The sequence below is a fragment of the Balaenoptera ricei genome, chromosome 1, assembly GCF_028023285.1.
Source record: "Balaenoptera ricei isolate mBalRic1 chromosome 1, mBalRic1.hap2, whole genome shotgun sequence".
Lineage (NCBI taxonomy): Eukaryota > Metazoa > Chordata > Mammalia > Artiodactyla > Balaenopteridae > Balaenoptera > Balaenoptera ricei.
Window position 1 is genome coordinate 26,178,151 of NC_082639.1, and position 27,076 is coordinate 26,205,226.

The following is a 27,076-nucleotide window of genomic DNA, read 5'->3' on the forward strand; positions in this document are numbered from 1 at the left end:
CAGGCACCAAGCAAAAAGCTTCTTCTTATAAACTTCATTTATTGCCAACGAGTCTGAGAAGGTGGCATCACCAGTCTCTTATTCATATGGGAAACAGGAGCAGAGTAAATGATTGGCTGGAGTTCGTTGTACATCCCCTGAACTCCAAGCACAGCGCTGGTCTCCACTAGACCAAGCTGCCTTGTCCTTGGGCTCAAGAAAATCCTGCACATCAGCTGAAGGTCAAGAGGGTGCAGGCTCTTCTGATGAACATACACTTGGACCTTCCTGTCTTCTCACGACTTCTAGTGACCACAAGATCCAGAATTCAATGTCAGATCCAGAATTCAATGTCAGATCCAGAATTCAATGTCATTTTACTAGCCCACATCCCCTTAAAAAAACGCCACAACAGGGGATACAAACATTTAACACACTTTATTGATTTAGGGGCCAAACAAGGCAGCATTTGGACAGTTAAGAAAGGCACCTCATTGAAAATAATACATCACAGTGTTGTTGAGTGATCCCAGTCACAGGATTTGAGGATGGAAAGGACAATCTTTGGATAAGGTCGCTTAGGACACTTGCTCATTTATTAAAAAGGGTCCTTTCACACGACATGGATGGAGAAGGCAAGAGTGTAGGACTGTGGCATATGCTGGGTGGCTGTCGAGAGCTTACCCACGAGAGCCGGTGGGCTGGTACATCAGTGGTAGGTTGGAAAGGGAGTGAGACCAGCCTGCTCCACCTGCCCCATGACTCCAGTAAACCTGATTTGCTGAGCCACTACCCCCATGAACACACTCTATATCTCTTTCAAATGGGGAGATGACTTTTTGATCTCATGGTATGGGGAACCAGGGTTAGTAGACAACTCCTGCCCTGTTCCAAGCTACAGGACAGACAGGACAACAGTGTGATTTCCTGCATTCCTGGGCTGGCATGAGGTTCTGATAAAAGCTGAGGTCTTAGGGCACTGGCTTTAAAAAATATCGTCACCAGTCCGGAGTAAATGACAATGTGATTCCTTAGAAATAATACTGCATCTCCCTGTTTCTATTTATACCCTCCAATCAGTGTTTTAAAAAATCAATTTTTCCCTTTGCTGATACTTTTTAGGACTCCTACTCCATGGAAAAGAAATTGCTTCACTACAACACTGCTGCTCTTCCCATTCTCCTCTTGAGCCCTCACCACTCCTCCCTCTCCATCCTTACCCTGACCACCCCTTCCCTCTGCCCAGCACCTAAGAGCAGGGATCACGCCGCAGGGTGATGAGCAGTGGTGCAGTCTCGCCTGGCCTTCTGTTACTAGGCTGAAATAGAGAGGAAACAAGAGAGAACAAAATGGGTTTTTAAAAACCAAGTAAATATCAGAGAAGCTTGGCATGCACGCCCCGGCAACCAAATGCATTAAACACTGGACATTTCTCTGCCAGGTGAAAGCTCTCATGCCTGCTGAGGTTACGGTTCTGGAATTAAATGAAGCAAAAATTGAATCGTACCTACCCCCAAAAGGGCATATGCACCCCCGACGATCTTCCAGTTTTCACTGATAGCCCAAAAATCACACGCACGTGTGTGCACACGTGAATGCATATAGACGGATGACAAATATTTGAGTAAGGATCATGCACACTCTATCAGCAAACATTCAAGGACCTCACCTTTGAGGCCAAATGCCTGCAACTGTCCCTACTCGAAGAGGAGTCGACTCCAAGATTCATGAGGCCACCCTCACCCAGAGAAGGAGCCCAGATCCCCACAGACATAGCTGACAGTTTTGGTTTCACTCCCCTTCCTTGTCCATTCCCAGAAGTCATGTGCTTCCCAGAAACACCCCACGCCAGATTGGGTTTCCGTTAAGAATGGATGGAGTTAGTTTACAGACAGGGAAACAACGCAGAGCAGAGTCAGCAGACACTCACTTGAAGCAGACAAAGAGGGACACGAGATGGCCACGTGCCCATAGCCAGCTTCCAGATGGACAGAGGACAAAACCTCTGGTGGTCCCACAGACAGCAGAACTCAGGTCAGATGGGGACTGGGCACTTTATAGTCCACTAAACTAAGTCAGCAGATTACACTGGGCAGGTGGCATTATTTACTGGACCTGCCACTGATTTTTTTTAATGGTTTTTTTCCAGAGGCTGCTGTTTTTGTGGTCCCTCACAGCAGTCTATTAATTCATCTGTTTGCCCCAAATCAAACCAGAGACCAAAAGGCACAGCATGGACCTCAGGAAATGCTTAATAGTTGGGAGCTGAGGTTAGGAATAAAAGCTGGTTACTGCCATAGGTGATCTTATTTTTGGGGTGATCCTTTCTTGGGGAGACTGGCCACCACCATCATGACGTAAGGGGTGAAGGACTGGATCTGGAAGGGAGAGGGTTTGAGTTTAAAAGGGATATGGGTTTCACATCCTGCAGAGAGACTGGGTTTGAATAAATTCTAATCAAAATGATCCCAAAATGATCCTCAAATCACTGGTTTGTTCATACTTGGAAACAGAGGGGAACATTAAAAATAAAAATAAACCTAGCCTGGTCTCTCTTTGGGGAAGTGGACTGACTGCCCTCAGATGCCCAGCCTGGATGTTCAGAAGAGAGTCTAAATTCAAAAGGACCTTTCACCTGGTTTAATTCTTTGGCAACAATTCAGTATTCAACACAGGTCCCAAACGATTCCTACTTTACAGAACCATGGTGCAGTTCACAGAAATATTCCAACTTGGCCTGGCTCTTTCTATGGTGATATCCTCTCCCAGTAATTTCTGGAATCTAAAATGTAAGTGCCTTTTCCTTCCTGTTTAGGGGAAAAAAATTAATGATCCCTTTCCACACACTGACTCATTTGGCTTTTCATTACGGGTGAGAAAACAAGTGGAATTTCTGGCCAACAGTCTGCCACTAGGAACTGTGGCCCTGCCTGACTTCATGTGACCCAGGACTTCTAATTAGCTGTTGAGATGGAAAAAATACTAGGGAACTGGAACGCCTGGTAGATACCTGAGTTAGTTTATTTTGGTCAAAAAATAAAATCTAGAGTATGGCTAAAGAAATAAACAGCTAGTAAAGCAATCTTGCCTATAACTTAGAAAGTAGGAGAGTGTACACATACTTATACCGACACACTCATGCGCACGCGCACGCACACACACACAGATGAGATGAGAGTTGCACACACGCCAAAGATACATGAAGCAAGTGCTTTTTTAATCAGTCCATCAAATGATACTCTTGCTGGCCTGAAGAAGCCTCCCTCTGCCTGCTCCGCCATTCCCACCCACTCCCTCAACAAGGATAGGAAGAAGAAAGAAGTTCCTTTTTGGACCCAACATTATATAAACATAACCAAGTCTTTACATGTGGCTTTGGAGAAGGCTGCTAGGATGCTTGCAAACACAACGTCAGGGGTCTGGGATGCGTCGATGGCAGAGTGGATCCCCCGTTTACTGTAGTACTCCACCAGCGGGGCAGTCTGAGTGTGATAGGCCTCCAGGCGGATTTTCAAGGCCTTCTCATTATCATCTGATCGGCGGACCAAGGGTTCCCCGGTGATCTGAGAACAGGAAGAGGGTAATGAAAGGCCAGGACTCAGCAAGTTCTCCTAATCCAATGCTGGATGCAGATCTGAGATGCTGTCTGATCCCAAAGTCCATCAGAGGGAAAGACAAGACAATCTAGACCCCCTCCAATAAAGAACCATAAAGAACTTCACTACTCCCAGCAAGCTGGTCCCAGGAGCAGACCACTTGGTCCAGAGAAATCAGGGAGCCTGAAACAGCAACTGTGAGGAAAGGGCTGAGACAGAGGGACAGACAAGGTCTTTCTCTCACGGCTTGTGCTCAGGCTGTTCAGCTTCCAAGACAAACACTTCTAGGGTGAGAAACAAGAAAGACAGAGGCCCCTGAGACCAGGAGAATACATCAAAATCACAGATGCAGTAGCAATTAGGATCTTAGCTGCATAAGTATTCAGTGTTTTTACTGGGGTGCCGGCCATCAACATTCTGAAAGTGGCAAGCGACAGGGAACACTGAGTGATAGAACTGCCAACTCTGTGAAACGTGACTAAGTTGACAGATAGCTTAGGAACCTGTATGACCTGATGAACTTGTCTCATATGACAAAGGTAAATCCAGGAAATTCTTACTGTTGCCTGCATGTTCTAAAACAGACAAGGTGAACTATTTACGGCAAATGTTACAGTGAACATGTATGAGACCCCCCCTTTTACATCTGCAAACAATTAAAGACTGTCATAGGAACTTGGCAGTGTTAACCTGGCCAGGCTCTTCTGAATCTGTAGGGCACAGTACAGTCACTAGAGAGAGACGATATTCTTCTGAAGCAGGACTGGTCAACAAACATCTCTTCAGTACTGTCCTCCCAACCGTGGCTCTAATCCGGGGCTTTCAAGCAGCCGTCTCCTGATTAGTTCACCATTTAGGTTGCCATGATGCCAGGAAGGGGCTGCTCTGGACAAAAGACAGGTACACACTGGGCACTGGGAAGTGGCTGGCACTGGTGGCTACCTCAAGGTCAAGCAATAAACCACTTGGAGGGACACTCTAAAGACGAGCCACAGCCCATGCGATTTACGTGATAGCAATATTTCTCATGGTTAAGTTCGTAATATTGGTAGGAATAAAGGGAAAATGGGAAGAACAAAGGGAAGAAAGAAAAAAGAAAAAAAGCGAAGTAAGAGAGAGGAAGGAAAGAAAAGGAAACTTCCCGTCCTGAATTTACATACATCATCTTTCATGGGCTCCTTTGGGGGGTTGAACTCCTCGTGGTAGGAACGGCCACTCTCTGGGTGAATCAGTCTGAAAGACAGCAAATGAACAGGAATCAGGCTGCCGGAACCCCAGGGGTCTCCAAGATGACAAGCACAGACAGAGAAGCTGGATGCAAGGACTTTAATCCAGCAGAGAACCCCGTTACAGGCATCTCTTGCTTAGGAAAATAACTGGGCATATGCCAGAGGGAGTAAGTTTTCTCTTTTGACCCAACATTAAAATACGTGTCTGGCTGAAGAGGCTGGTATAACGACTGCCTAATTCGGCTGTGTGAGAGCATTCCGATTCAGGCCTTAAGCTGAATTCAGGGGCTATAGAGCAATGAGTCACGATCCCTGCTCACAAACAGTGATTAATTTAGAGGGGGAGACAAATGTGGAAATAAATAACTACAATAAATTTGGTAATCCTTTAACAGAGATTTGGACAAAGTGCCATGGGGGAGAGAGGACAGAGAAACTAACCTTATTTTCTAAATTAGTTTCGTTATAAAACCAAAGGTGAAAGGTGCTATAGGAAAAACATGTGCTGTGGATGCAGACACCAGCAGACAATGCTGAACACCTCTGTGACCACACAGACACAGAAAGCCCAGCCATCAGAGGGCAATATTCAAGGCATCAGGGAAAACAACATATTAAGTCATAGAATAAAGAGCTCAAGAAGCATTTACTTGGTACAGAATATGTAGCTGGCAGCTGCATCTCTGCCGTGTCCCCTTAAGCAACAAGCCCACGCTCCTGACTGGGAATGGTCACACCACAGGACCCCTGAAACCTAAGAAGGGAAGGAGGCAGGCCAAACACTGCTCAGCAGCTGGTGCCCACAACTTCGCGTGGCTTCCCAATTCTATGCCAACCAAGGTCTGCTTATTTAACTGATGGCTACTCTCCTCATGAAGGTCTGTTAGGCCAGAGCTTCCCAACATTTTTCACCTCTTGGCATACACAGAAAGTACTCAGGGTGCTTGCTCTCGTGGCTGAGGGGGTCAACATCTCAGCACATCAGTTGGGAAAGTCGGGGTTAGACTATCGAAGCCACACGTTTGTAAAATGTGATACTGTGTTTTAATGACAGCATATTTTGGGGGGCCAAGTGGTCCATTTATAGAATAAGGTGGTCCATTTACAGCATGGGGGACAAGTTGATAGCAGAGTGAGTAAGTTACACTGAGTGGGCCTGTGACTGCAATCATGTAACACGAGGTTGGGCCCTCCTTTACTTGAGTTGCTGGAGGAGTTCCTCTGGTGCATCCACTGGGAAATGACACCCACTAGGAGACCCAAGGAGAGGAAGAGCAGAAGCTACGGGGCTCAGCTACAGCTTTCCTTTGGGAAGGGCTGGGGGCATGAAATGTGGACCACGTTTCTTTTTTTCTGGCCACGCTGTGCAGCATGCAGGATCTTAGCTCCCCAACCAGCATCGAACCCATGCCCTCTGCGGTGGAAGCGTGGAGTCTTAACCACCGGACCGCCAGGGAAGTCCCTGGACCTTGTTTCTTCACCTTCTGGAAAGCACAGGGCACACAGCAGCCACGCTGCAACAAACACAATTCTCTCCTCTCCATGTCTCTACATCAGCTCTTGCACATTCCCAGATTCCCTCAGCCCTCCAGTTACATATAACACTGCTCCTTCCCCACTTCCAAATATCATTTTAAGAAGAAGGCAAGACTCATTCCCTAGAAGGGAAAAGAAACCAATCTCCAAGTTCTTAAAATGGGACTGGTCTTAAGTACCAACCAAAACAGCTCTATAAGCCACTGAGCCTGGCCTGGAGGCGGAGGTGACGATGTGGAGGGATCGGGCTGGGATGCTACAGCCACTGCTACCTTAGGTGTGATACTTTAGACACCTGTTTTCTCATCCACAAAATGGGGATGGTACAAGACATTAGGCTAATGATACCAGAGAGCCAACACTGAATAGGTTAAAATCAAAACCCACCAGCCATACTTATGGCAAGAAATAAAATAATAACCCATACAATTATTAGAAGTGAGGTCAGAGCCAATTCAGAAGACATTTACAGTGGGGTCCTTATCATGTCAGATTTAAATAAGATCCGTATTAAACTGGCTAGTTCCTGACTCTTTTTCTTGCAACAATCAGCATAGTGGACGAGGAGGCAGAAAGCAGGTTTTTGGTGCTAGTTCTGCCACTGATATGCAAGTGGGCTTGGAAAAACACCTTTACATAGTCTGACCTGTTCTGTTTCCTCCTCTGTAAGGGAGAGGGCCACACTACACCACTCACTTCCAAACCAAGAGACCGAGTCTTGCCTCTTTCGCCCTCTACAATTCTGGAGTTTGTTCTTCAGAATCCCTCAGTGCCCCACCAGCCAACCCCAGTCTCCATCACTTCACCGGTGGATCACATCAGGCTCCTCCAAGTGGGGTCCTTGTCTGTTTCTTATTTCCCTCAATTTAGCCTGTGTACCAGGACCAAGCTAATGTTCTTAAAATGCTGTATCTGCCACAGCGCCTAGTGGCTTAAGAACATCCCATGATTCCTGACTCACTCCTGTCTACCCTCTCCTCCTTGGCAGACCTTCCCCAGCCAGGCTCCCATTCCACCTTCCCAACCGCACTCATTCTACCACCCAGCCTCCCAAGCCATTTCTCCAGCTCTGGACAGACATTCTGCCAGAAGCCTTAGCTAGAGCCCCTCCCTGAATGCATACTCATTCTTGCCTCTACTCCCTTCTGGGAAAGCCTCAGCAAAATCCTCTCTATCCAGGAAGGTCAAGTCTGACTTTACACCTCTCCTAGCCAGACTTCCCTCCCTGCCCCCAGGCTGTCTTCCTGGACCCCTACTGCACTAAACAGCCCAGGTTTCATGTAGGGGTTGTAGACGCTCTGAGGTCAGACATGGGCACCAGCATATTGTTCTATATTCTCTACTGGTCCCCTGCTCCCAGAGCTGTGCCTGCACAAAGCAGGCACTTAGGAAGCTGAGCTGATCAGATCAAAGACCCCTCGTGTCACCTAGTACTGTTAACATCTGTTTTGCAATGTCCGGGACCGCAGCCCTGGTCATGTCCCTTCTTGTCAACCCTACTGCTTCTTGGACTACATCAACTTTGTTTGCCTACTCTGTGCCAGGGCAAAGAAACAAAATTCCTGCACTGAAGGAGCCTATGCAATAGCTGGAAACATGAAACCTGGACATTTGAAAAGAAAATTAATATAAGGTGGATCCCACTGTATCTAACACAGCCTTCCAGGAGAACACCTCCAACACTTACTCTGCTGCCTCTCTCCTTAAAGATATGGACTGCAGACACATGGAGAAAAATGTTCAACCTCATTAGGAAATCAAAGTAATAACATTTACAATCAGAAAACACTGCCCCCTTAATTAAAAAACTTACATGTACTACGATGGTCACAGCATGAATTTAACAATGGATAACTGGAAGAACACACATGTACAACAATCGGGGAACAATTAAGTAAATGATGGTTCACGTACTGTGAAATATCATGCAGCAATTAAAAACAATAGTCATGGAAGTCTGGTTCAAGATGGTAGGCTGACCACCTTCCTGAGACTCCATTAAAGTGACTGAGGGATTAAAAAAAAGCTATATAGCCCATAATAAGGACAAGAATGGGAGAGTCTTTTAGTGGTTGAGAGCTTCCCACATATTTCTGGAAGGCACAAAGCAGATGGTAGAGTGGTAGTGAAAGAGGGCTGAGGAAACTGTAGCCTAAAGCAGTGGCACTTTTTAGGAGCAAACTCATCAGAAGCAGAAGCATTTCTGTGTTCAACGTTAACTACTATAGAGAAATAAGCACTTTAAAACAAAACACGCAAAAAAATTATAGTGTTATTCGCTAAGCTGGCTGGACCATGAGCAAGTTTTTCCTCAATTTTCTAAACTGTGTAGATGGTCCTAATATTTTTATAATAAAAAGCCTACAGCAAGGTATGGCAACTGCAACTGAAATCGGACTTAAAAAGCACTAAAATGGAGATACACATGTAAGGAATTTAGTATTTCTTAAGCACCCAGGTAAGCAAGGCTCTGAAATACGCACAATATGCTATCTACCATGCACAATGGGTCCTCGAAGCAGGTACTATTACTCCCTCTCTACATATGAGGAAACAGCCTTAGAGAGGTTAAGAAACTTGCCTAGGGTCAGAGTTAAAAGGTGACAGGACTGAGTTGCTGCTGGACTTCAGATCCCTTGCTCTTCCTTCCACATCCCCATCCCATGTCACCAAATAAGGTCAATCCATGTGGAAACGGCACTAAGCTTCACGGCTGGGATTAGGCCGGAGCAGTTCCTGTCGTCTGACAAAGCTCTGAGGAAGCATGAAAAGAAGAGACCTTCAGGGGACAAATACCTTCCTGTGATTCTCCGGATCAGCAGAGAGTCTGGGATGCTGAATTCAATCACAGAATCAAGCTTCTCTTTCCTCTTCTCCATGAGGCCATCAAGCTGTAAAAGAGCGTGTGGCCCACCTAAGCTACCAGAGCTTGATAAGACCCATTTCCCTCAAAGGAATACAGAGATAGAGGGCCAGGATTTGCTTTCATGCAATGGTGATACAAAACCAAGCCACTCACCATTTCTGCCTGCCTCACAGTCCGAGGGAAGCCATCTAGAAGAAAACCATTTTTGCATGGAGGCGTCTCCAAATTCTTCTCAATGAGCTCCACAACCATTTCATCGCTCACCTGGAAGTCAAGAACAAAACAATCTTGGGGGTAAATCCATTAACTAGGTGGCATTAGCCCAACTCCAGGGTCATAAGTTTATGTCTGTATAACCTGATTACTAAACAGGTTCTTGACCCCAAAGAAGCAAAAATCAGAGCAAATATGGAGTGGCTCCATTTGGAAGATTCAGTTTCATGATTATTTCTGTGGTTGCCATATACACATTCTCTTCCCCTGAGATTCTCCTGTGTCCCAGTAATCTGGGTGAGGGAAGAGGAGTGCCTATCACCCCACCAGGAGACCTCCATTTCTCAGGTCCTGAGGGCCTCTCTGGCCATTAGTCAGAGTCCTAGCAGTCAGATAACAGCTCCTCAGCAATCAGCTATCTTCAAGACATAAGTGAGGACATATGGCTGAGAGACCACCTGAGGAGGGCTCCAGGAGAGAATGGGCGTTGACCAGAATGTAGAAAGGCACCAACTTTTCCTGTTTCACAACTTTGATTAGGCTAACAGTAAAGTGACCCAGGCTATCTCGGACATGAAGCAACAGAGAAGTTCACTGACCTTGGCGAGACTGGTTCAGAACCAGGGAACCAAGAAGCCAGCCAAACACTCCTCTGAGCCTCTCTAAAAACCCAAACAAGGATCCTTCCTAGCTTCCAAAAACTGGTTTTCCTCCTGGGCTTTCATTGCAAGAAAAGTTCCCTGCCAGTATTAGAGTGAAGGCTGCCCATTTTGGTAGCTAATGCTCTTATCTCCTGGGGCCAGCTGTGAACTTGGGGACAAAGTATAAGCTCTGCAACTAAGTGAAGGCTGGAGATAAGTAATCTCATTGCCACAACCCAATTTTTTCTCAGTATGGGATCTTCTACCAAGACCCAAAGTCCAAAATATCTAGCTTTATGGCTTGACTTACGGCCTCACTAACATGAAGGGAAAGCTAGAAGTAAAGGGGCAGCTGGGCGCACAGGCAGGGCTACCCCAGGTCCAGAATCTCAAAGCCTGACAGGAGGCCCAGCACCCACCCCAACCAATATTCTAAGATACGTAAAGACCAGAGAGCCAAGCACAAAATGACTTCTTCCTAAGGCCAAGTCCCAGAATAACTCAGTTACAATTAAGCTCTGGCACTAATCAAAAAACATTTAGTAGGTAATAAATTGTACTTCTCCAATCAGATCAACTGGACTAAAAACAAGAGAAAATGCTATTATATTCACCAAATAAGAAGGATTACTTTTGTCAACTGCCAAGCAACCCCTCTGTTAAAGACACAGAACAGAATCACAAAAGTAGATTAAAAACACTTCTGAGACTACCTGAGTCCTCTCTTGAATCACCCTTGAGTTCTGGCCTAGGGATGGCAGTTTCATTCTTGGCCTTAAAACTGGGTATATTACAAAATGTGCCAGCACAAAGGAGCTTCAAGAATACCGTGAATAAAATAAGTGTCATAAATTCAGAATGAACCAAGTAACTTGCTACTGTAAAAGTTCACATAATGTGCCAGTTTGTTAAAATACCCCGCAGTACAGGGCTGTCCAACAGAACTTTCTACAATGATTAAAATGTTCTACATCTGTGAGGGCTAGCAAAAACTTGAAATGTGGCAAGTGAAACTGAAGAAGTTAATTTTAAATTAAATTAATTAAAATTAATTTCAGTAGTTACATGTAGCTGGTGCTCACCCTATTAGGCAGGGCAGATCTAGACTCTGAGGAACATCAACATTCACTGGTACCACCAAACCTACCAGTCTCCCGGCATCCATAGTTGCCTTCAGCTTTTTTCCCAGCTCTGAGCCAGAAGCCACCATGGCCCTCAGCATGTCCCCAGTAGCCAAATGGCAGACACAGAAGTTTTCAGCCAACTTGGGTGCCTATGAAGGGGAAGACAAAAAACAAGATAAGGTTAACAGTGCAGGCCTTGGAGTTAGACTGCCTGGGTATGAACCTGGCCCTGCCACTTACTGACTATGTGAACTCTGACAAATGCCTATTTCCTTACCTGTAACTGGGATAAAAGTACCTTACATTATATTCTAACATATGACTATAGGGTTGTAGTTAAGAATTACATGAGATAATACATATAAGGCACTTAAAACAGTGCACCTAGCACAGGAAGCCATCATAAATATCAGCTATTATCACTACTTCCACTAGACACACTAGTGACACGTAAGCCTCAGTTTCCCCATTATAAATGGGAAAAACAGAAACAGCAGTACCAACACTTCACACGGTTGCTCTGAAGTTTAAATGAGTTCATGTATATAAAGCACCTGGCACAACGGTTGGCATGTAATGTGCTGAATGAATATTCGCCAAAGGGATGGACGTGTGGCTGTCAAGTACTGTGGTCACCAGTGTGGGAGGCAGCTGGAGCCACGTGCAGAAGTCTCCCTCTGGCAGACTCGGTTCTTCCCCTTCCCTGTCACTAGGTAGCTGCATTATCTGGGCCAAATCACTTAACCTCTCAAGAGGCTCAGTTTTCTCATCTGTCTAAAATGAAGGCAAAAAGTCTCTGTCTCAGAAGGTAGCTGTGAGGATCAGATGAGACATATATATGAAAAGCACCTGGCAAACAGTAAGTGCTTAGTAGCTTTAGGGAGCAGTATAGCCTTTTGGCTAAGAGCATAGGCTTGAGAGTCAAACTGCCTGGGTTTCAGACACCAGGTCCACCAATGACTGGATATGTGACTTGCGAAGAATTGTATCACTTTTCTAAATTTTAAATTTCCTCTAGGTAAAATGGAGATGTTACCTATATCACTGGATTGATGAGATTATATAGAATTCCACATACGCAGGGCCAGGCACATTGTAAGTGCTCAGTGAACATCAGCTGTTACTGTAACCCCTGTCAATTCCATATTCATTCATACAGAAAGAAAATACTAATACTTCGAAGATGCCTCTTCTAAGAACCTTGCTGGGTACCAGGGAAACAGAAGAATAGGAGACACAGACTCTGTCCTCTATGAGTTCATAGTTTGGTGGACTATACAACAGAATGAAGACTAGAAGAGAAGAGACCCTGGAGAGTTCGACATTGGTTTTGTAGTGGCCAAAAAGAATGCAGAATTCATGAGGAATAGAACCAGTTCAAGCAGCCTAACACTTTGCTTTCTGGTTCAATTGTTTTGGAAAAGAAGTAGGGTGGGAACCTTGTTCAAACCAGTTCATTGGGAGCTTTCTCAGGTGCACATGGTAAAGGCTAAATAGATAGGGCTCAGGGCAACAAGTGCTGGCTTGTGACTCATGGACTGATTCAGCTCAGAGAACCGACTGCATAGCAAAATGGAACCCAGATGAGGTATTTAAAACCGCACTTGGGAAACCAGTGAAGGTCAGGACGCTCTGGTGATAGAAAACCTTCTGGTCCTTCGGGCTGGCACAGTGGCCACAAACCCAGAGAGCTGTGCTTTTCTGCCGATCTTTCTCCTTGGTTGTTGAAATTAACTTGGGTGAAAAATTGGGAGGTCAGGCTTGTTCCAGGGGAAAGAGTAACCAAAACACCAGAGAAGAGCTGTTAGCACAGAACCTAACCTTCCAATTTTTACCACTCTAAACCATAGGACTCTTCTGTGCTATTTCAGGTGACTAGACTCTACGGCTGTGCGGAAGCACACTCCCAGAGGGAAGACGCGGCATGGCGGAAGACTAGCTCCTTCATTTCTTGCTGGCTGCACGGGAGTCAATGGGGTGGGCTGCAAAGAGCATGAACTTTGGAGTCAGACAGATTTGCACATGAACCCTGGCTGCCTTCAATAGCTTTATGACCTTTGGCTAGTTACTTAATTTCTCAGAATCTGTTTCTTTACCAGTCAAATAGGGATAATGTCTACTTCACAGGGCTGTTGTGAGGATAAAATGAAATAAAGCACCCAAAATATCAGACACACCGTAGGCATTCAGTAAATAAAAGACCTCCTTTCAAGGTCTTTCTTTTTTGCATTACTCTTTACTTGCAAACTATAGAAGAAGCCTGATGAAATAGCTGTATTTCATTCCCCTTACACTTCACGCTTATACTTTTTTTAGAGGAATGCTTCTCCTACTCCAAACCACCTGAGGGTACTGCTAAAATGCAGATTCTGATTCTACAGGGTGGGCCCTGAGCATCTGCATTTTAAACAAGCTTCCAGGACTGGCTGTGCTGCTGACCCCTGGGCCACACTCAGCTGCTGCTGAGGCCCTAAGCCACATGTGTCTCACTAGCCATGGGCTACTGTTGAGCCCAAGAAATAGGCCCCCCCTCTGTATGAGAAACCTGTGGTTTGGGAAGGGGGTGTGGTTCAGAATGGCTAAAACCACTAGGGAGGCAGCATGGTGGGGTTAGTGTTCTCAAACATCAGTGTATTATCACAATCATCCGGGGCACTTGCTAAAAATACAAAGCCAGGCCTGCCCTTAAAGTGTATGATTGAGTGGTTTTCAGGTAGCGTGGTGGGATTCTGATGCACACAGATTGTGAAGCCCTGGGGCAGGGGTACAAGACTGGGTTTTATAGTGGTACAGATCTGGGATTTACAGTTTACTCACTGTGTCACCTTGAACAAGTTATATAGCCTTAGGCCTCGGTTTCTTCATCTCTAGAGTACAGTAAGTCCCCTACATACAAACCTTCAAGCTGCAAACTTTCAAAGATGCAAACGTGCATTCACATGTCCAATCATGTAAGTTAGTTCACGTGTCTGGCATACACTGTCACATGCGTGCATCCTCTACAAGTGGTTGCGCTTTTGTGTACCTTACCGTACAGTACTGTAAAAGAGTACAGAAGTATAGTATCTTTATTTCAAGCCCAGGATGTCCTGAAACAAGTGTAAAAGAAGCGGTGATGTAGCTGGTACTAAGAAGTGCCAGGAATTGGAGGCCCAGAGAAAGGACGAAGACAGAAAAGAGGAAGAAGTAACTGAAGAACTGAAGAGATTCACGATGCAGGAAATGGCAAGGGGATTTTCTTTATTTGAGGAGGCACTGTTAAAGGCACAGCACCTGAAAGCAGAATGGTACACGAAGGTTGCAGCAGCCGCTCAGAATGCAATCCAGTGGTACTGTGCCATCTATGACGAGAAAAAAAGAGCTACTACCCAGACATCACTGGATCATTTTTTCAAGAGGGTAGATAGAATTGAATCCAGCTAGGAACCAGAACCTGTGCCATCAACGTCAGGCGTGAGTGAAACTGCAGCTTGCCCTCTATCTCCTATTGCTGACGATCCTTCAGCTCTACCATCTCCCACCTCCTCTCCCTCCTCCAGTCAGTAGTAACTCTTCTTGCCTGTTCACCCGATGCCCCTGTATGCCAGCTGTTGTACTGTACCACTGTACTTTTCAAGGTACTGTACTGTATGATTAAAAATGTTTTATTTTATTTTTATGTATTACTGGTGTGAAAAGTATTATAAACCTATTACAGTACTATATAGCTGATTGTGTTAGTTGGGTACCTAGGCTAACTTTGTTGGACTTACGAACAAATTTGACTTACGAACGCGCTCTCGGAATGGAACTCATTCGTATGTAGGGGACTTACTGTACAGACAACAATGTCTACTTTCAGAGCTGTTATGGGGATTTGGCAAGATCATATACGCAAAAGAATCCAGCATAGTGCCCAGCATTTAGGGAAATAAAGGGAAAATGTCAGTCTTTAAGATTTGATTTAATCAAGCTCACTTGTTTTCTTACCTCGAAATCATCTTTCTGCTGCAGTCTTTCCCACTTCCACCTCCAATGCTTCTGCACATGGCAGCTGCAATCATCTCCTAAAATACTGCTGGACATATTACCCACCCCCCAACAAACATACATTCAGAAGCCTCAACGTTCCCCCAGGGCAACAGGGGAGAAGTCCCAACACCTTAGTCCAGCACTCCGTGTCCTCCACAGCCAACTTCCTATACCTCCCAAGCTACGCAAATTTGCCTCCACAAGTCCCCTACCAGGATGCCCTGCACAACTGCAAACAGCTGCTCTATACGTTTTCCAATTACATAACATAAGCCTCTGCGTGGACCTCGGCTGAAGATCCTCTCTATGCAAGAATGCCCTCTCCCTTCCTCCTACTGATCCAAGCTCTACCCTCCTCTGTAGTCAAATTCTGAGCATATCTCTCCCACCAAAAACCTTCCCCAACTACCCTTTCTTCCTCCAAGAAGGAATCATATCAACATCAGCTAACTGGGTGTTTGCAAGATGCCATGCAATTTTTCCATGCATTGTTTTACAGTATTTAGTATGTATAATACATAACAAATATGTGAGGTAGTAACTATTTTTATCTGCATTTTACAAATGAAATTCAGAGGCTAAGTTGCCCAAGATCACAAAGCTAGTAACAGCAGATCTGGCAACTGGCCTCAAGACTGTCGAGCCCTAGCTCTTATCCATGACACCACATGGCTTTACTAACAACAACACCACCCCCCCACCCCAGAGCCTTAGTGGCTGTCCTTGGGGAAAGTGTGTGTATATGTGTGGACGGGAGCACAAGGAGGCCTTCACGGTGCTGGCAATGTTCTGTTTCTTCATATGGGTATAAGCTACACAAGTGTGTTCACATGTGAAAATTCATCAAGCTGCCCACCTAGGATATCTGCACCTTTCTCTATGTATATTATACTTCAATTAAAAAGTTTTTTAAAAGCACAGAAACCTGTGTTTGAATTTCAGCTCTGCCTGTTAATTGACCATGTAACCTCAGGCCAGTGATCCTTTAATCACTATAAATTGGATATATTAGTACCAACATCACTGGGTGTGTAGGAGGAAGAATGGAAGACTCTCAACAAATTATAGTTCTTTTCTAACCCCAAACTGTCCTAGCATTTGTCAGTCACTCATCTCACACTTCCCATATGGTACTGTGCACTAGTAAGTACTGCTTGCACGCATGTTCATTTCTGCCCCTACACCTAGATTGATAGCAACAATAAGATGGTAACGCTGTTCAAGAATCAGTCACAAATTCAAATCCTATCTTTGCTACTTTATGTATGTCCTGGGGCAAGATACACACTGGGCCTCAGTTTACCAGGCAAAGGCAAAGATAACAACAGGACCTTCCTCCTAGGGTTGCAGGATTAAATCAGATGACACCTGTAATATCTTTGGCTGTGGGGGGTAGGGTCTGTCACATAACCCAGCACAGGGTGACTATTTTGCAATATTAAACCCTCCTGAGGGCAAGGGCTGCCCTGCATCTCTAGCACGGAACTTATCCAACAAAACATGCATAGGGCAGGAGACAAATCTAACCCAGGGCAGCAGACAGCAGCAGAAAGAGCAGGAGTTTTGAAGTCATTCAGATGCAAGATCAGCCAATTACGTGCCCTGTAACCCAGAGAACAAGCTCTTTGAGCTTTAGTTTCTCTACCTGTAAAAGGGGGAGTAAGAGCATGGGTCTCACAGAGTTGTTTTTGCACTGTGAGCGTCAATGCACCGACATAACTGACAGAGCCTGACCTGCAAGATGGCAGCTGACGGCCTAAGCGTGCCGGCCTTGAAGAACTGGTGTCAGCTGGACACATGGAAGAAACTATGAAAGGGGCTGGCAGAGGAAACAGAAAACATACCCCTGTTTTGGCCACACCATAGGAACATCTAACCCTAAAAGGGAGACAGGGAAGTAAGGTTATTTAAACAAAACAACAAATCCAAGTGTTCCAGATGTTTTAGACATTATTATGTTGATGCAAAAGCAGGTAGTTTTAAAATGTTTAACTATTTTAGTTAAAAATTAAAAGTTTTAAAAGGAAACAGATTATTTCAGTCATGCCAACATTAAATACCTAAAATACTGAGTTATGCAGGTATAAAAGGAAGCACTAGTGGGAAGAAAACAAACATTACTGAGCAGGCACTAGGCACTAACCCAGGTTAGGATTTTACATCAAAGATCACAAACATTTACCAGGCAGGCAACACAAATGAAGCGGGTCAAATATAAGCAACAGGCAGCGAAAAGGGCTATGCAGGGGACAGGAGAGCACATGGACCATCCAAAGCAGCATCCCCACTCAACTGCGTGCCACGCTGGAATGGAGGCCCAGAACCACCAGATCTGTCTTCTCAAGAGAAACGAGAGCTCTGGATTTTTAAGTGAAATTTCACAACTGAAAACACTGTGTGGTCAACTTATTATTTTGAAGGCTGACAACTTAAAGGAATAAATCAAGCATTTAACCTACCCTTACTGTACAAACCATACCAAATAGTAGGTGAGAAGTTTCTCTTTACAGAAATATTTCAGCTAATAAATGAAAAGGGAATGATATAAGTAGAACATCACCATTTTGCCACCCACAGTGAATTCCTGGACCCAGGCATTGAACACCAGAGATAAGCAGACACAGTATGCCTCCTAATGGACAGCACACCACCACCTGTGATGTAGTTGGGCCAAAAATTGAACCCAGATCTGGTTAATTGTTTTTTTACAGGAAAGAAAGAGGAAGATGTTAAATATGGCATGGGGATACAATAAAAAAATTCTCAGAAAGAGGGATACTCCCAGAATAAACAACTTCCACAAAAAAGCTGCAAGGAAAAAAAAAAGGGGGAACCTGTAAATTAAAAGGGACTTGAAATGATCATATTTGTGAGACAAATGAATGGAAATGTAAACATTTACTGTTATTATTGTTTTTAGGGGATAGTGTGCTTGTTTACAAAAAAGAATTCGTCTTTTAGAAATACACATTGAAATATTTACAAATGAAGTGTTATAACGTCTGGGAGCTGCTCTAAAATAATCTGTGAAGGGAGAGAGGATGGGGAAGGAATGGCCATCAGCTGGGGCTGGATAATGGGTACATGGGGGCTCATTACACAATCCTGTCTTCTTTTGTGTATTCAAACTCTTCATAATAAAAAGCTGGGGTGTGTCTGCAGGCTAAATTCTGCTGCAGGCTGCCACTTTGCAACCTCTGATTTAGGAACACTGTTTTTAAAAACTCCATAAAACTACAACCACCAGTATTCCTATTGTTCCAGTTACGGAGAGAAAGGTGTACAGAGGTTAAGCGACTTGTGTAAATCTTACCCTTAAGTCCCAGCTCTAGTCACATCTCCTCAACTTCCACAAGGCCTTCTCTGACCAACTCCCATCATACATACACCCTTATAAATCAGCTCATAGTATAATTTTCTTCAAAACTTCCTGAAAACATCACCCTTTACACCGAGATACAGCTGAGCTGGGGGGTGGGGGGATGCGTTACTAAGATAGGGAGTCAATAATTAGTGAACACCTACTATGTGCCAGGTTGTCATCTAGGTGTGCTTTACACACACATATAACATAATTTTCCAGTATCCTTGTTAACTTTTGGTCTAGGGGGGCAAGGACCTTATCAGTCTGCTTTACTGCTGTCTCCAATGTTCGGTGCTCATGACATGTTGAATGAGTAAGGTAAGTGTTAGCCCCATTTTTCAGGCGAGAGCAGTGAGGCTTAGAAGTTACAAAGCTTGCTAAACTATAAAGCCCTTGTCTCAGCACAGGGATGGGTTGTCCATTTCACAACTACTGAAATTATTAACTTCAATATGAACTAAGAAAAAACAACTGATGCATTTGAGCTACCTTGTTTATCTCGGTCACTCACAGCAAAAGTCCGTAGAGTTTGGGATTAAACATTCCTAAACTGCAGGTTACCTAATAACTGAGAGTGGTAGCAACAGGAAAGAGGAGCATTCAATGTTACTGAGGACAAGGGGGTTAGGTAACAATGACCCCCAAGGGCAAATCGGCTCTGGCTATAGAGAGAAAAGGGAAAGTGGTCTTTCTTCACCTAGTAGCCAGAGCCAAAAAGCAAAGTCACAGGAATGAACTGAATCTCCAAGACTCCCCTTCTCCTCATCACCCACATGAATCTGTGTTCGTCCATTTCCAGTAACCTCATCAAATAATGTGCTGGGTGTCACGGGAGCCCCAGGAATGAGTAAGACAAATGATCTGTCTGCCAGGACTTTGCAATCTTTGCAAGGGCTCAGAAGAGAAGAGGGGGCACAGAGCAGCACCCAGAACCCCATTCCCTTAGCAGCTCAGACTTTCAGGAATTCCCTCTTTAGACCCTAACAGCAATCAAAAACTTGAGCGCGGGTGGCGGGGGGTGGGGTGGGGTGGGGTGGGCAATGCCAGACCCCAGGCAGGAGGAGGATATTGATAATCCAACCTATGGGCTTCGAAATCCTAAGTGAGATCATAAATCCCAACCTTGATCTATGGGCCCATTATGTCCCAGGTGCCAAGTGAGGCCCCACGGTCAGCAGAAGGTAACTTCAGACTCCAATCACTCAGAGCCCTCAGGTTCCAGGCTCCATGAAGTCAATTTTGCTAACTTGAGAAAGCCGCCTGACCTCCCTGGGCCTGTTTTCTCACCTGTATATTGAGGTACTCTCTCCCATCCCCCCAACTTAACTGTCTCAGGCAGGTCATACCTCACTTCTCTTAGCAGTACTCCTAACCAGCACAGGCCAGCTCCCGCTTTCCCCCATGAGCGGGAGATGCTACTCCACCTTCAGGCGTTAGTCACTACCAGAAACTTCCCCCTACCCCGAGTGCCTGGAACGTAACCCTCGACAACCTATTCCAAATGGCAGGCAATCTGGGGTCCCTGCGTCCACTCGGGTTGTAATCTACATGCCTCAGCCCAGGGCTCACCTTACCCTTCAAATCTTCCCAGCTTCTAAACCCTTAAGGGATCTAATCAGTCCTTAGGATCACCTAACACGGCACCTCAAGCCTGGGTCCCTCAAGATCTCTAACTCAGACTCCCTCGACCTCCAATTTGGACACTCCCCCAAACACCTGCTAGAACCCCAGACGCCAGCCAGGGTACCCCTCCTGGCTTCAGCCAGCGGCCCGGCTCAGGGGCGACCCGGACCTCCGGCAGCCCTGACCTTGGAGTCCCACGGGCTCTGCCGACAAGCCCGGCTCAGCAACTCACCTGGGTACCCTTGCCGGCTCCGGGCGGCCCCAGAAGCACGGCCCGGATGCCTTCAGGACACTCTCTAGCCGGTTCGGCCACGGACACGCTGGGAGCCATGGCCGCCGAAACCTCTCGCTGCTCAACCCGCCTGCACTCCTCGCAAGTCCAGCGCTTCCAGGCCAGCGCGCCACGCACGCCACGCACGCCCCGCTCGCCGTTCACAATGGCCCGTCGACACGTCCGTCAGTCCGCTACGCCCACCCCTGAGCGCGACGGACACTTCATCTTACCAACCACTCATCGATACTGGGGAAGGCTGCTTTTGATTGGACAGAATCGGTAAGGGAGTAAGGAAGGGGCGGGCCATCATGGACGTGGGTGTGGGGCGCGCGGCGGGTATGCGGAGTGGGCGGGAAAACATGAAGCAAACCTAGAGGCCCGGCTGGGAGTTCTAGGTTGGCTTTTGACAGTTAATGACACCGGCAACCCCAGTGAGTCCTATAAAATTGCCCGTGGGAGTACAAATGGGTGAAATCAGTCTTAGAAGACAAATTGGCAGATATGTATCAAATTTCCTTTGGTCCAGCAATTCCACTTCCAGGAATTCAAAGGACATAATCTACGATATACGTAAAGATCTGTCTAACAAAGATACTAATTGAAGCACTTATAACAGCCCCAAAGTCCAAAACAAGTAAATAAAAAAACAAAAACGAAAAACAAAGGCAATATGCTAAATGTTCAACAATAAGAGCTTAGTTAAATAAATTGCAACAAATTTGTATACTGGAATCCCCCCCCCCCATTGCATAAAATATTTAATTGCATGGGAAAATGTTCACCAAACGGGATACAAAACTACAGTTGCAACAAAATCCCAATTTGTTTGATAGTTACAAGTGATGATCTCTGTATTGTGTGATTACAGGAGCTTCTCCCCTTCTTTGTGCATATTTATATTTTCAAAAAATTCTATAATGAATTCTGTAATAAACAGGAAAAGGTAGTTTTTCTCAAAAGAGATGACCTTCTCTTGGACAGATTTTTTGGTGTGTGAAAGTTTCATCCACACCCCCATGAAGCAACCCCTGAGGTCCTGGCAAGACCTTTAGTCCAGAGAGTGATTATAAAACAATTATGTTTCCCCACAGGCTTATTGCAACTCATTTCTTTTTTTTTTTTTTCTTTTTTTCCTGCCGCGCCACGCAGCATGCAGGATCTTAATTCCCCGACCAGGGATCAAAAGCCATGACCCCTGCAGTGAAAGTGTGAAGTCTTAACCACTGGACCGCCAGGGAAGTCCCAGAACTCATTTTTTGTATCCTGGAAATGAATTTTCTATCTTTTCAGCTTGGTCTCTTCTATTCCACATCAGAAAAGAAGTTAACATTCATTCCTCATGCCTGCACTGGACTTCTACAAGGTTCCTGACCTTGAAGGATGCAGGAATTTTTATGCCCATTTTCCAGGAAGATATGCAGTGACCAGCCCAAAGTCACACAGTAGCAGAGTCACAATTAACACTGAGAATGGCAAACCGGTGCCCCAGAGAGCACAAGATTCACGGGCGTGAGAGTGGGGAGCAAGCATATTTTCTCTGGTGGAAGCCTCTATGTGCCCCAAATTCGCCTCAGTCCAAAAAGACCAGAGTTTATCAAGGTTTCATGTGCCCGAGGCACCACACAAGAGAGAATAAGAACAGCCTTTCCCTTCTACCATCACTCCCCACAGTGATCCTGACCAGGCATGGAGCCCCCGGGAGACAAAGCAGCTAAGATTACACAGAAATACAAAAAACATCAGGTTTATTCATTCAAGTTTTTTAAATGTCCTAGTTTTGGGGCATGCTAAGGATCATAAAGGGAATATTGGTAGCCCAGGGAAAGGAGAGAGTACTCCATTCATTTATTCACTCAACTATTAAATTTTTTAAAAAAATATTTTATTTACTTATTTATGTATTTACTTGGCTGCGCCAGGTCTTAGTTGCAGCACGCAGGATCTTCGTTGTGGTGTGCAGGATCTTTAGTTGCGGCACATGTGGGATCTAGTTCCCTGACCAGGGATCGAACCTGGGCCCCTTGCATTGGGAGCACAGAGTCTTATCCACTGGACCAGCAGGGAAGTCCCCCAACTATTAAATTTTAATAATAACTGCTATCATCTACCTGATATTGGGTACTGTGTGCCAGCGCTGTGCTCAGCACTTTATATGCATTGTCTCATTTAATTCTCACAACAAATATAAATGAGGTAACTACTTTATTATCTGCATTTTTTAATTTTTAAAAAAATTTTAAAAAGATTTCTTTATTATTATTTATTTATTTTACTTATTTTTGACTGTGTCGGGTCTTAGCTGCGGCACACAGGACCTTTTCGTTGCAGCGTGCGGGCTTGTCTCTAGTTGTGGCGTGCAGCTTTTCTCTTCCCTAGTTGAGATGTGCGAGCTCAGTAGTTGTGACGCGCAGGTTTAGTTGCCCCACAGCATGTGAGATCTTAGTATCCTGACCAGGGATCAAACCCGCGTCCCCTGCATTGTAAGGCGGATTCTTTACCACTGGACCACGAGGGAAGTCCCTGCATTTTTTAAATAGAGGAAACAAAGGCACAGAAAGGTTAGATCTGTCTGACTGGCTGGTACCCAGCACTGCCAGGTGACAAGACAGTTTCTGCAGATGTGGGACTCATGGTGCAGATGCGTTCCAGCCAGAGGGATCATGGAGGTTTCTGTGAGAGGGACCTTGAAGGTTACAGAGGATTTGGTTTTGGAGTGGGGGAACATTTCAGGCTGAGAGAACGTTTGGAGCAAGAGTCGGGTGTGTTATGGGGTTTATTCAATGGGCTTTGGGGAATCAGGAAGTTTCTTAGGTAGGATCGTCATGACTAGATTCACATTTTATAAAGATCACTTGCAGGACAGACTGCAGAGGAAAGAAATGAACGCAAGACAAGCTAATAAATCTTTCTGTTAGTGTTTTGTGGTAGACAAAATAATGCCCCCCAAAGATGTTCACATCCTAATTCTGGAATTTATGGTCATTTTACCATACTTGGCAAAATGGACTTTGCAGATGTGATTAAGTTAAGGATTTTGAGATGGAAAGATTATCCTGGATTATCTGGATGGGCCCAATATAATCACAAAGGTCCTCATAAGGATAAAAGGGAGGCAAGAGAGCCAGAGAAGATGTGCTGACACAAGCAGAGGTCAGAGTGGTGTGATTGCTGGCTGGGGACCACAAGTCAAGGAATGATGGCAGCCTCTGAAGCGGGAAAGGCAGGAAACAGTCTCCCCTAGAGCCTCCAGAAGGAGCACAGTTTCTGCTGACACCTTGATTTTAGCCCCATAAGACCCATTTTGGACTTCTGACCTCCATAATTGGAAGATAATACATTTGTGTTGTTCTAAGCCACCAAATTTGTTAACAGCAGCAATAGGAATGAATGCATGTTCTTGGGGTGCAAGCAACAGAAACAGACTCTGGCTACATTAAGCAAGAAAGAAGTTAATTGGGAGGATACAGCTGTACAACTCCCAGCCCCAGGAATGAGAGGAGCCAGAGCTGCTCTGGGTAATCTACAATAGATTTCAGGAACAAGGGGACAATGCTGAGGGGAATGTTTATTTCTTCCTCCAGCTTTTTTCCGTGTGGAGGGACCCCTTTTAGAGTAATACTCTTGCTTCCTGCCGCACCCCCTCATCCATCTATCCTCCCCAGAGGAGGAGGAGGAAGAGTGACTTATCTGATTGGTAAGTTTAGGGAGAAGGAATGGAGCTCAACTCAGCTCTTCCTCCTTCTTTCTCCTTCAGATCCACCTGCCCACAAGAACCATGTTTTTTGCTCTCTTTCTCAATGTTCTAAATTTCCCAGGGTCTGGCCCTCACAGGAAAGACTACAATTTTCCAGCACTGCCTAAGACTGGGTGGAGAAGATTAATTTGGGGGTTCAGTATTAGTAAACCCGCTTGTCAGTCGGACCTAAAGGGACATCCCCAACAACTTTGTCAGTAATAAAGCTGATATTCTGATCTCCCTCTGCCCTACTTCCGTAGCTATCTCTCTTTTGGTTCTAAACTTGGGTGAGGCTACCCCCAAACAAACAATTTCTCAAGGATGCTACGATTGGAATGACTCAGCTCAGCTGTTTTCTGTATCTGTGCCATTCCATTCAATAGTCAAAGTCCTGGCTTGGCTTGGATCTCATGTTCGCCCCTTGGCAAATGTGGAGAGTACCTTGACTGACAGTACCCTCAAGACTTCAAGAAGGGAGAAGTAATTCCGCCAGAGCAAATGATGACAGTTTCCAAAATAAAGAAGGAAGAACTGTTGGACATGATAGCTGTCAAGTCACAGGTAGCTATTGCAAAGGTCCAGGAGAGAGGTAATGAGGAACTGGACTCTTCTATGGGGGTAGAATTAATGGGACTTGACACCAGACCAGATGGGGATGAGAATGTCCCAGTCTTGGGCCAGGTGAATAGGGGGATGCTGGTGCCATTAATATTCATCTCATTCATTCTTCAGTTGATTGATTCAATATACACTTAGTGAGCATATATTATGTGCCCAGTATTGTGCTTGGTGCTAGGGATCCAGTGGTGGACGAGAAGGGCAGGGTATCCACCCTCATAGAACTTGCAGTCAAGTGGGGAAAAAAGACAAGATGGTGAATTTCAGTACAGTGATGGAGGCTATGCTGGGGAAAGAACGGGCTGCAGCAGGAGTACAATGGAGTGGCACCTAGCCCGGATTTGAGGGGACGTGACATCTAAGAGAGATGAAATCTCAAGAATGAGGAGGATCTGCCTAGAGAGGAGGGAGGAGACAAAGAGAACAGTGTGTGCAAAGGTCTGGAGGCAAGAGAGACTATGGCAATTTGAGGGAACCGTGGTACTCAGCAGAACGCCTGTCTTACGTCATTGGAAATTCTATGCTGCAAAGGGCTTGGGGAAAAAAGAGCCATGGCTCACCTACAGAAACTGAAAGGGTGGAACCTTGCTTGCCTTCCTGGCAACTGGGGACTGAGCACATGACCAGGCCTGACCAGTGGGATGTTCCTGCCCAGGACTTTGACCTTTGAGAGAGAGAGGTGAAGTGGCGGAGCCTGTTCTTGGGGGGAGGGGAGAGTCCCACAGCAGCTGGTGGTCAATGGCCAGTAGTGGCCGTCCAACCAGGCTTTTCCTGTGCCACGTCTTTGCCTGTGTTCTTAGACTAACTGCTTTTGGTTCCTATGCATGTTTGGAATTCATAAACACCCCACGTTATTCAATCAATTCCTTCACTGTTTAGGTTAGGCACCAAAACCCTGATGGGTACAGAGCTGAGAGAGGGTCAGCCTGGATGCAGCTACAACTTGAGAGGGTAAGAGAAGAAAGAAGAGGGCGGGGAGGAAGGGACTCACAGGAATTTTCCTAGAGGCTTCTATGGAAGGCTTTCTTCTCCAGTAAAAAGAGAGATGCCCAGGAGGAACATGTCCCTTCCTGCTTGCTTTTGGGTGTTGAGGGAGGATGCAATACTTAGCTTGACAGCCATCCTGGGACCATGAGGGAGGAACCAAGAGACTCAGAGAAGCTGACCCAGAGTCTGACATTACTGAGCTGCTCAATTAAACAATCTAGTAGCACCACCTTCCTCTAAGTTTCTTGTGATGGGAGATAAATCCCTCATGTTCAAACCACATTCATTTGGGTAGTCTGGTACCTGCTGCTGAAGGCACCATATGGGACTTGGGCAAGTTACCTAACCTCTCTGGGCCTCAGTTTCTCTTTGCAGAGTGAGGATGATCATACCTGCCGCATAGGATCGTGGTGAGTATTGAATTAGATGATGGATATAAAGTATTTAGCACAGTGCCTTAACTATTACTACCTGCATCAAAACCACGGAGCAGATGCATTTGTCTCGGGAGAGGGTAGAGAGAGGAGAAGGGGAATGAAGACTAAATCAGGGAACCTAGAACTTAAGGGGAAAGAGGTAGCCAGCAAAAGAATTGGGGAATGATTAGAGAGTTAAGAGGAAAACTTGAAATTTCATTCTACCCACCATAAGGTTTTTCATCTGGAAAACTCCTACTTTTCCTTTAAAGCCCAGTTTACTTATTCCCTTCTCTATGAAGTCTTCCTGGGCACTTGACCCACAGCCTCACACTCTGAGTTAGTTGTCCTGATGCTCTGGCTCCCAGAGCACACCCTCCTTTTCTTGCACTTGTCATGATTTATTGTAATTTTCTGCTTTTATTGTGATTCCTGCCTCAGACTGCAAATAAACTCCCTGAGAGCAGGGGTGCCCTGACTGGATCTTTTGCTCCTAGTGTGGGGCCTCGTGGCTAGGGGTAATAATACAAGCTAACGTTTAATGATTGATTACCCTGTGCCAGGCACTGTGCTAAGTGCTTTGCACATATTAAATAATTTAATCCTCGTGACAACTTTATAAGGTAGGTGCTAATAGTAGTCCCATTCTTCAGATGAAGAAATGGAAGAACTAAGAGGTTAAGTAATCTACCCAAGGTCATGGCTAGTCTATGGCAGAGCTGAGCTGGACGACAAACTCAGGTGGCCTGGCTCCGTAGCCTGTACTGTTAACCATATGCCACATTGTCTCTCATATGCCGTGGGCACTGATAAATGTTTGTTGATTGAAATGATAAGAAGGAGTGTTACCAAAGCCAAAGAAA

At 45.4% G+C, this 27,076-nt stretch overlaps 1 protein-coding gene across 3 annotated transcripts; it reads right to left on the bottom strand.

Annotated features, from left to right (window-relative positions):
* Positions 1-398: 398 nt before the first annotated feature.
* On the bottom strand, positions 399-20,586 carry AK2 (adenylate kinase 2). Of its 3 annotated transcripts, none has more exons than XR_009502540.1 (7): positions 20,415-20,580; positions 11,208-11,333; positions 9,360-9,470; positions 9,137-9,231; positions 4,736-4,808; positions 1,491-3,542; positions 399-1,297 (listed from the first exon to the last, which is right to left on the bottom strand). XR_009502540.1 is itself a non-coding variant. In XM_059918419.1 (7 exons), the coding sequence occupies exons 1-7, from the start codon at positions 20,511-20,513 to the stop codon at positions 1,293-1,295; spliced, it is 705 nt and encodes a 234-aa protein (XP_059774402.1). In that variant the 5' UTR covers positions 20,514-20,580; the 3' UTR covers positions 399-1,292. The 3 variants fall into 3 exon arrangements, 2 of the variants coding, with proteins under 2 accessions (XP_059774402.1, XP_059774411.1); XM_059918419.1 differs by having other exon boundaries at positions 3,347-3,542; XM_059918428.1 differs by lacking the exons at positions 399-1,297; positions 9,137-9,231 and having other exon boundaries at positions 3,453-3,542; positions 20,415-20,586.
* Between the last annotated feature and the right edge of the window lie 6,490 nt (positions 20,587-27,076).

What these genes read in the sequence shown, in the direction of transcription:
- AK2 (XM_059918419.1), bottom strand. Translation starts at nt 20,513, where the DNA reads ATGGCTCCCAGCGTGTCCGTGGCCGAACCGGCTAGAGAGTGTCCTGAA. An exon ending in CTATGGATGCCGGGAGACTG is followed by an intron (nt 9,471 to 11,207) that starts GTAGGTTTGGTG and finishes CTTGACTTCCAG; the next exon opens with GTGAGCGATGAAATGGTTGT. An exon ending in CTGTGAGGCAGGCAGAAATG is followed by an intron (nt 9,232 to 9,359) that starts GTGAGTGGCTTG and finishes GCTCTTTTACAG; the next exon opens with CTTGATGGCCTCATGGAGAA.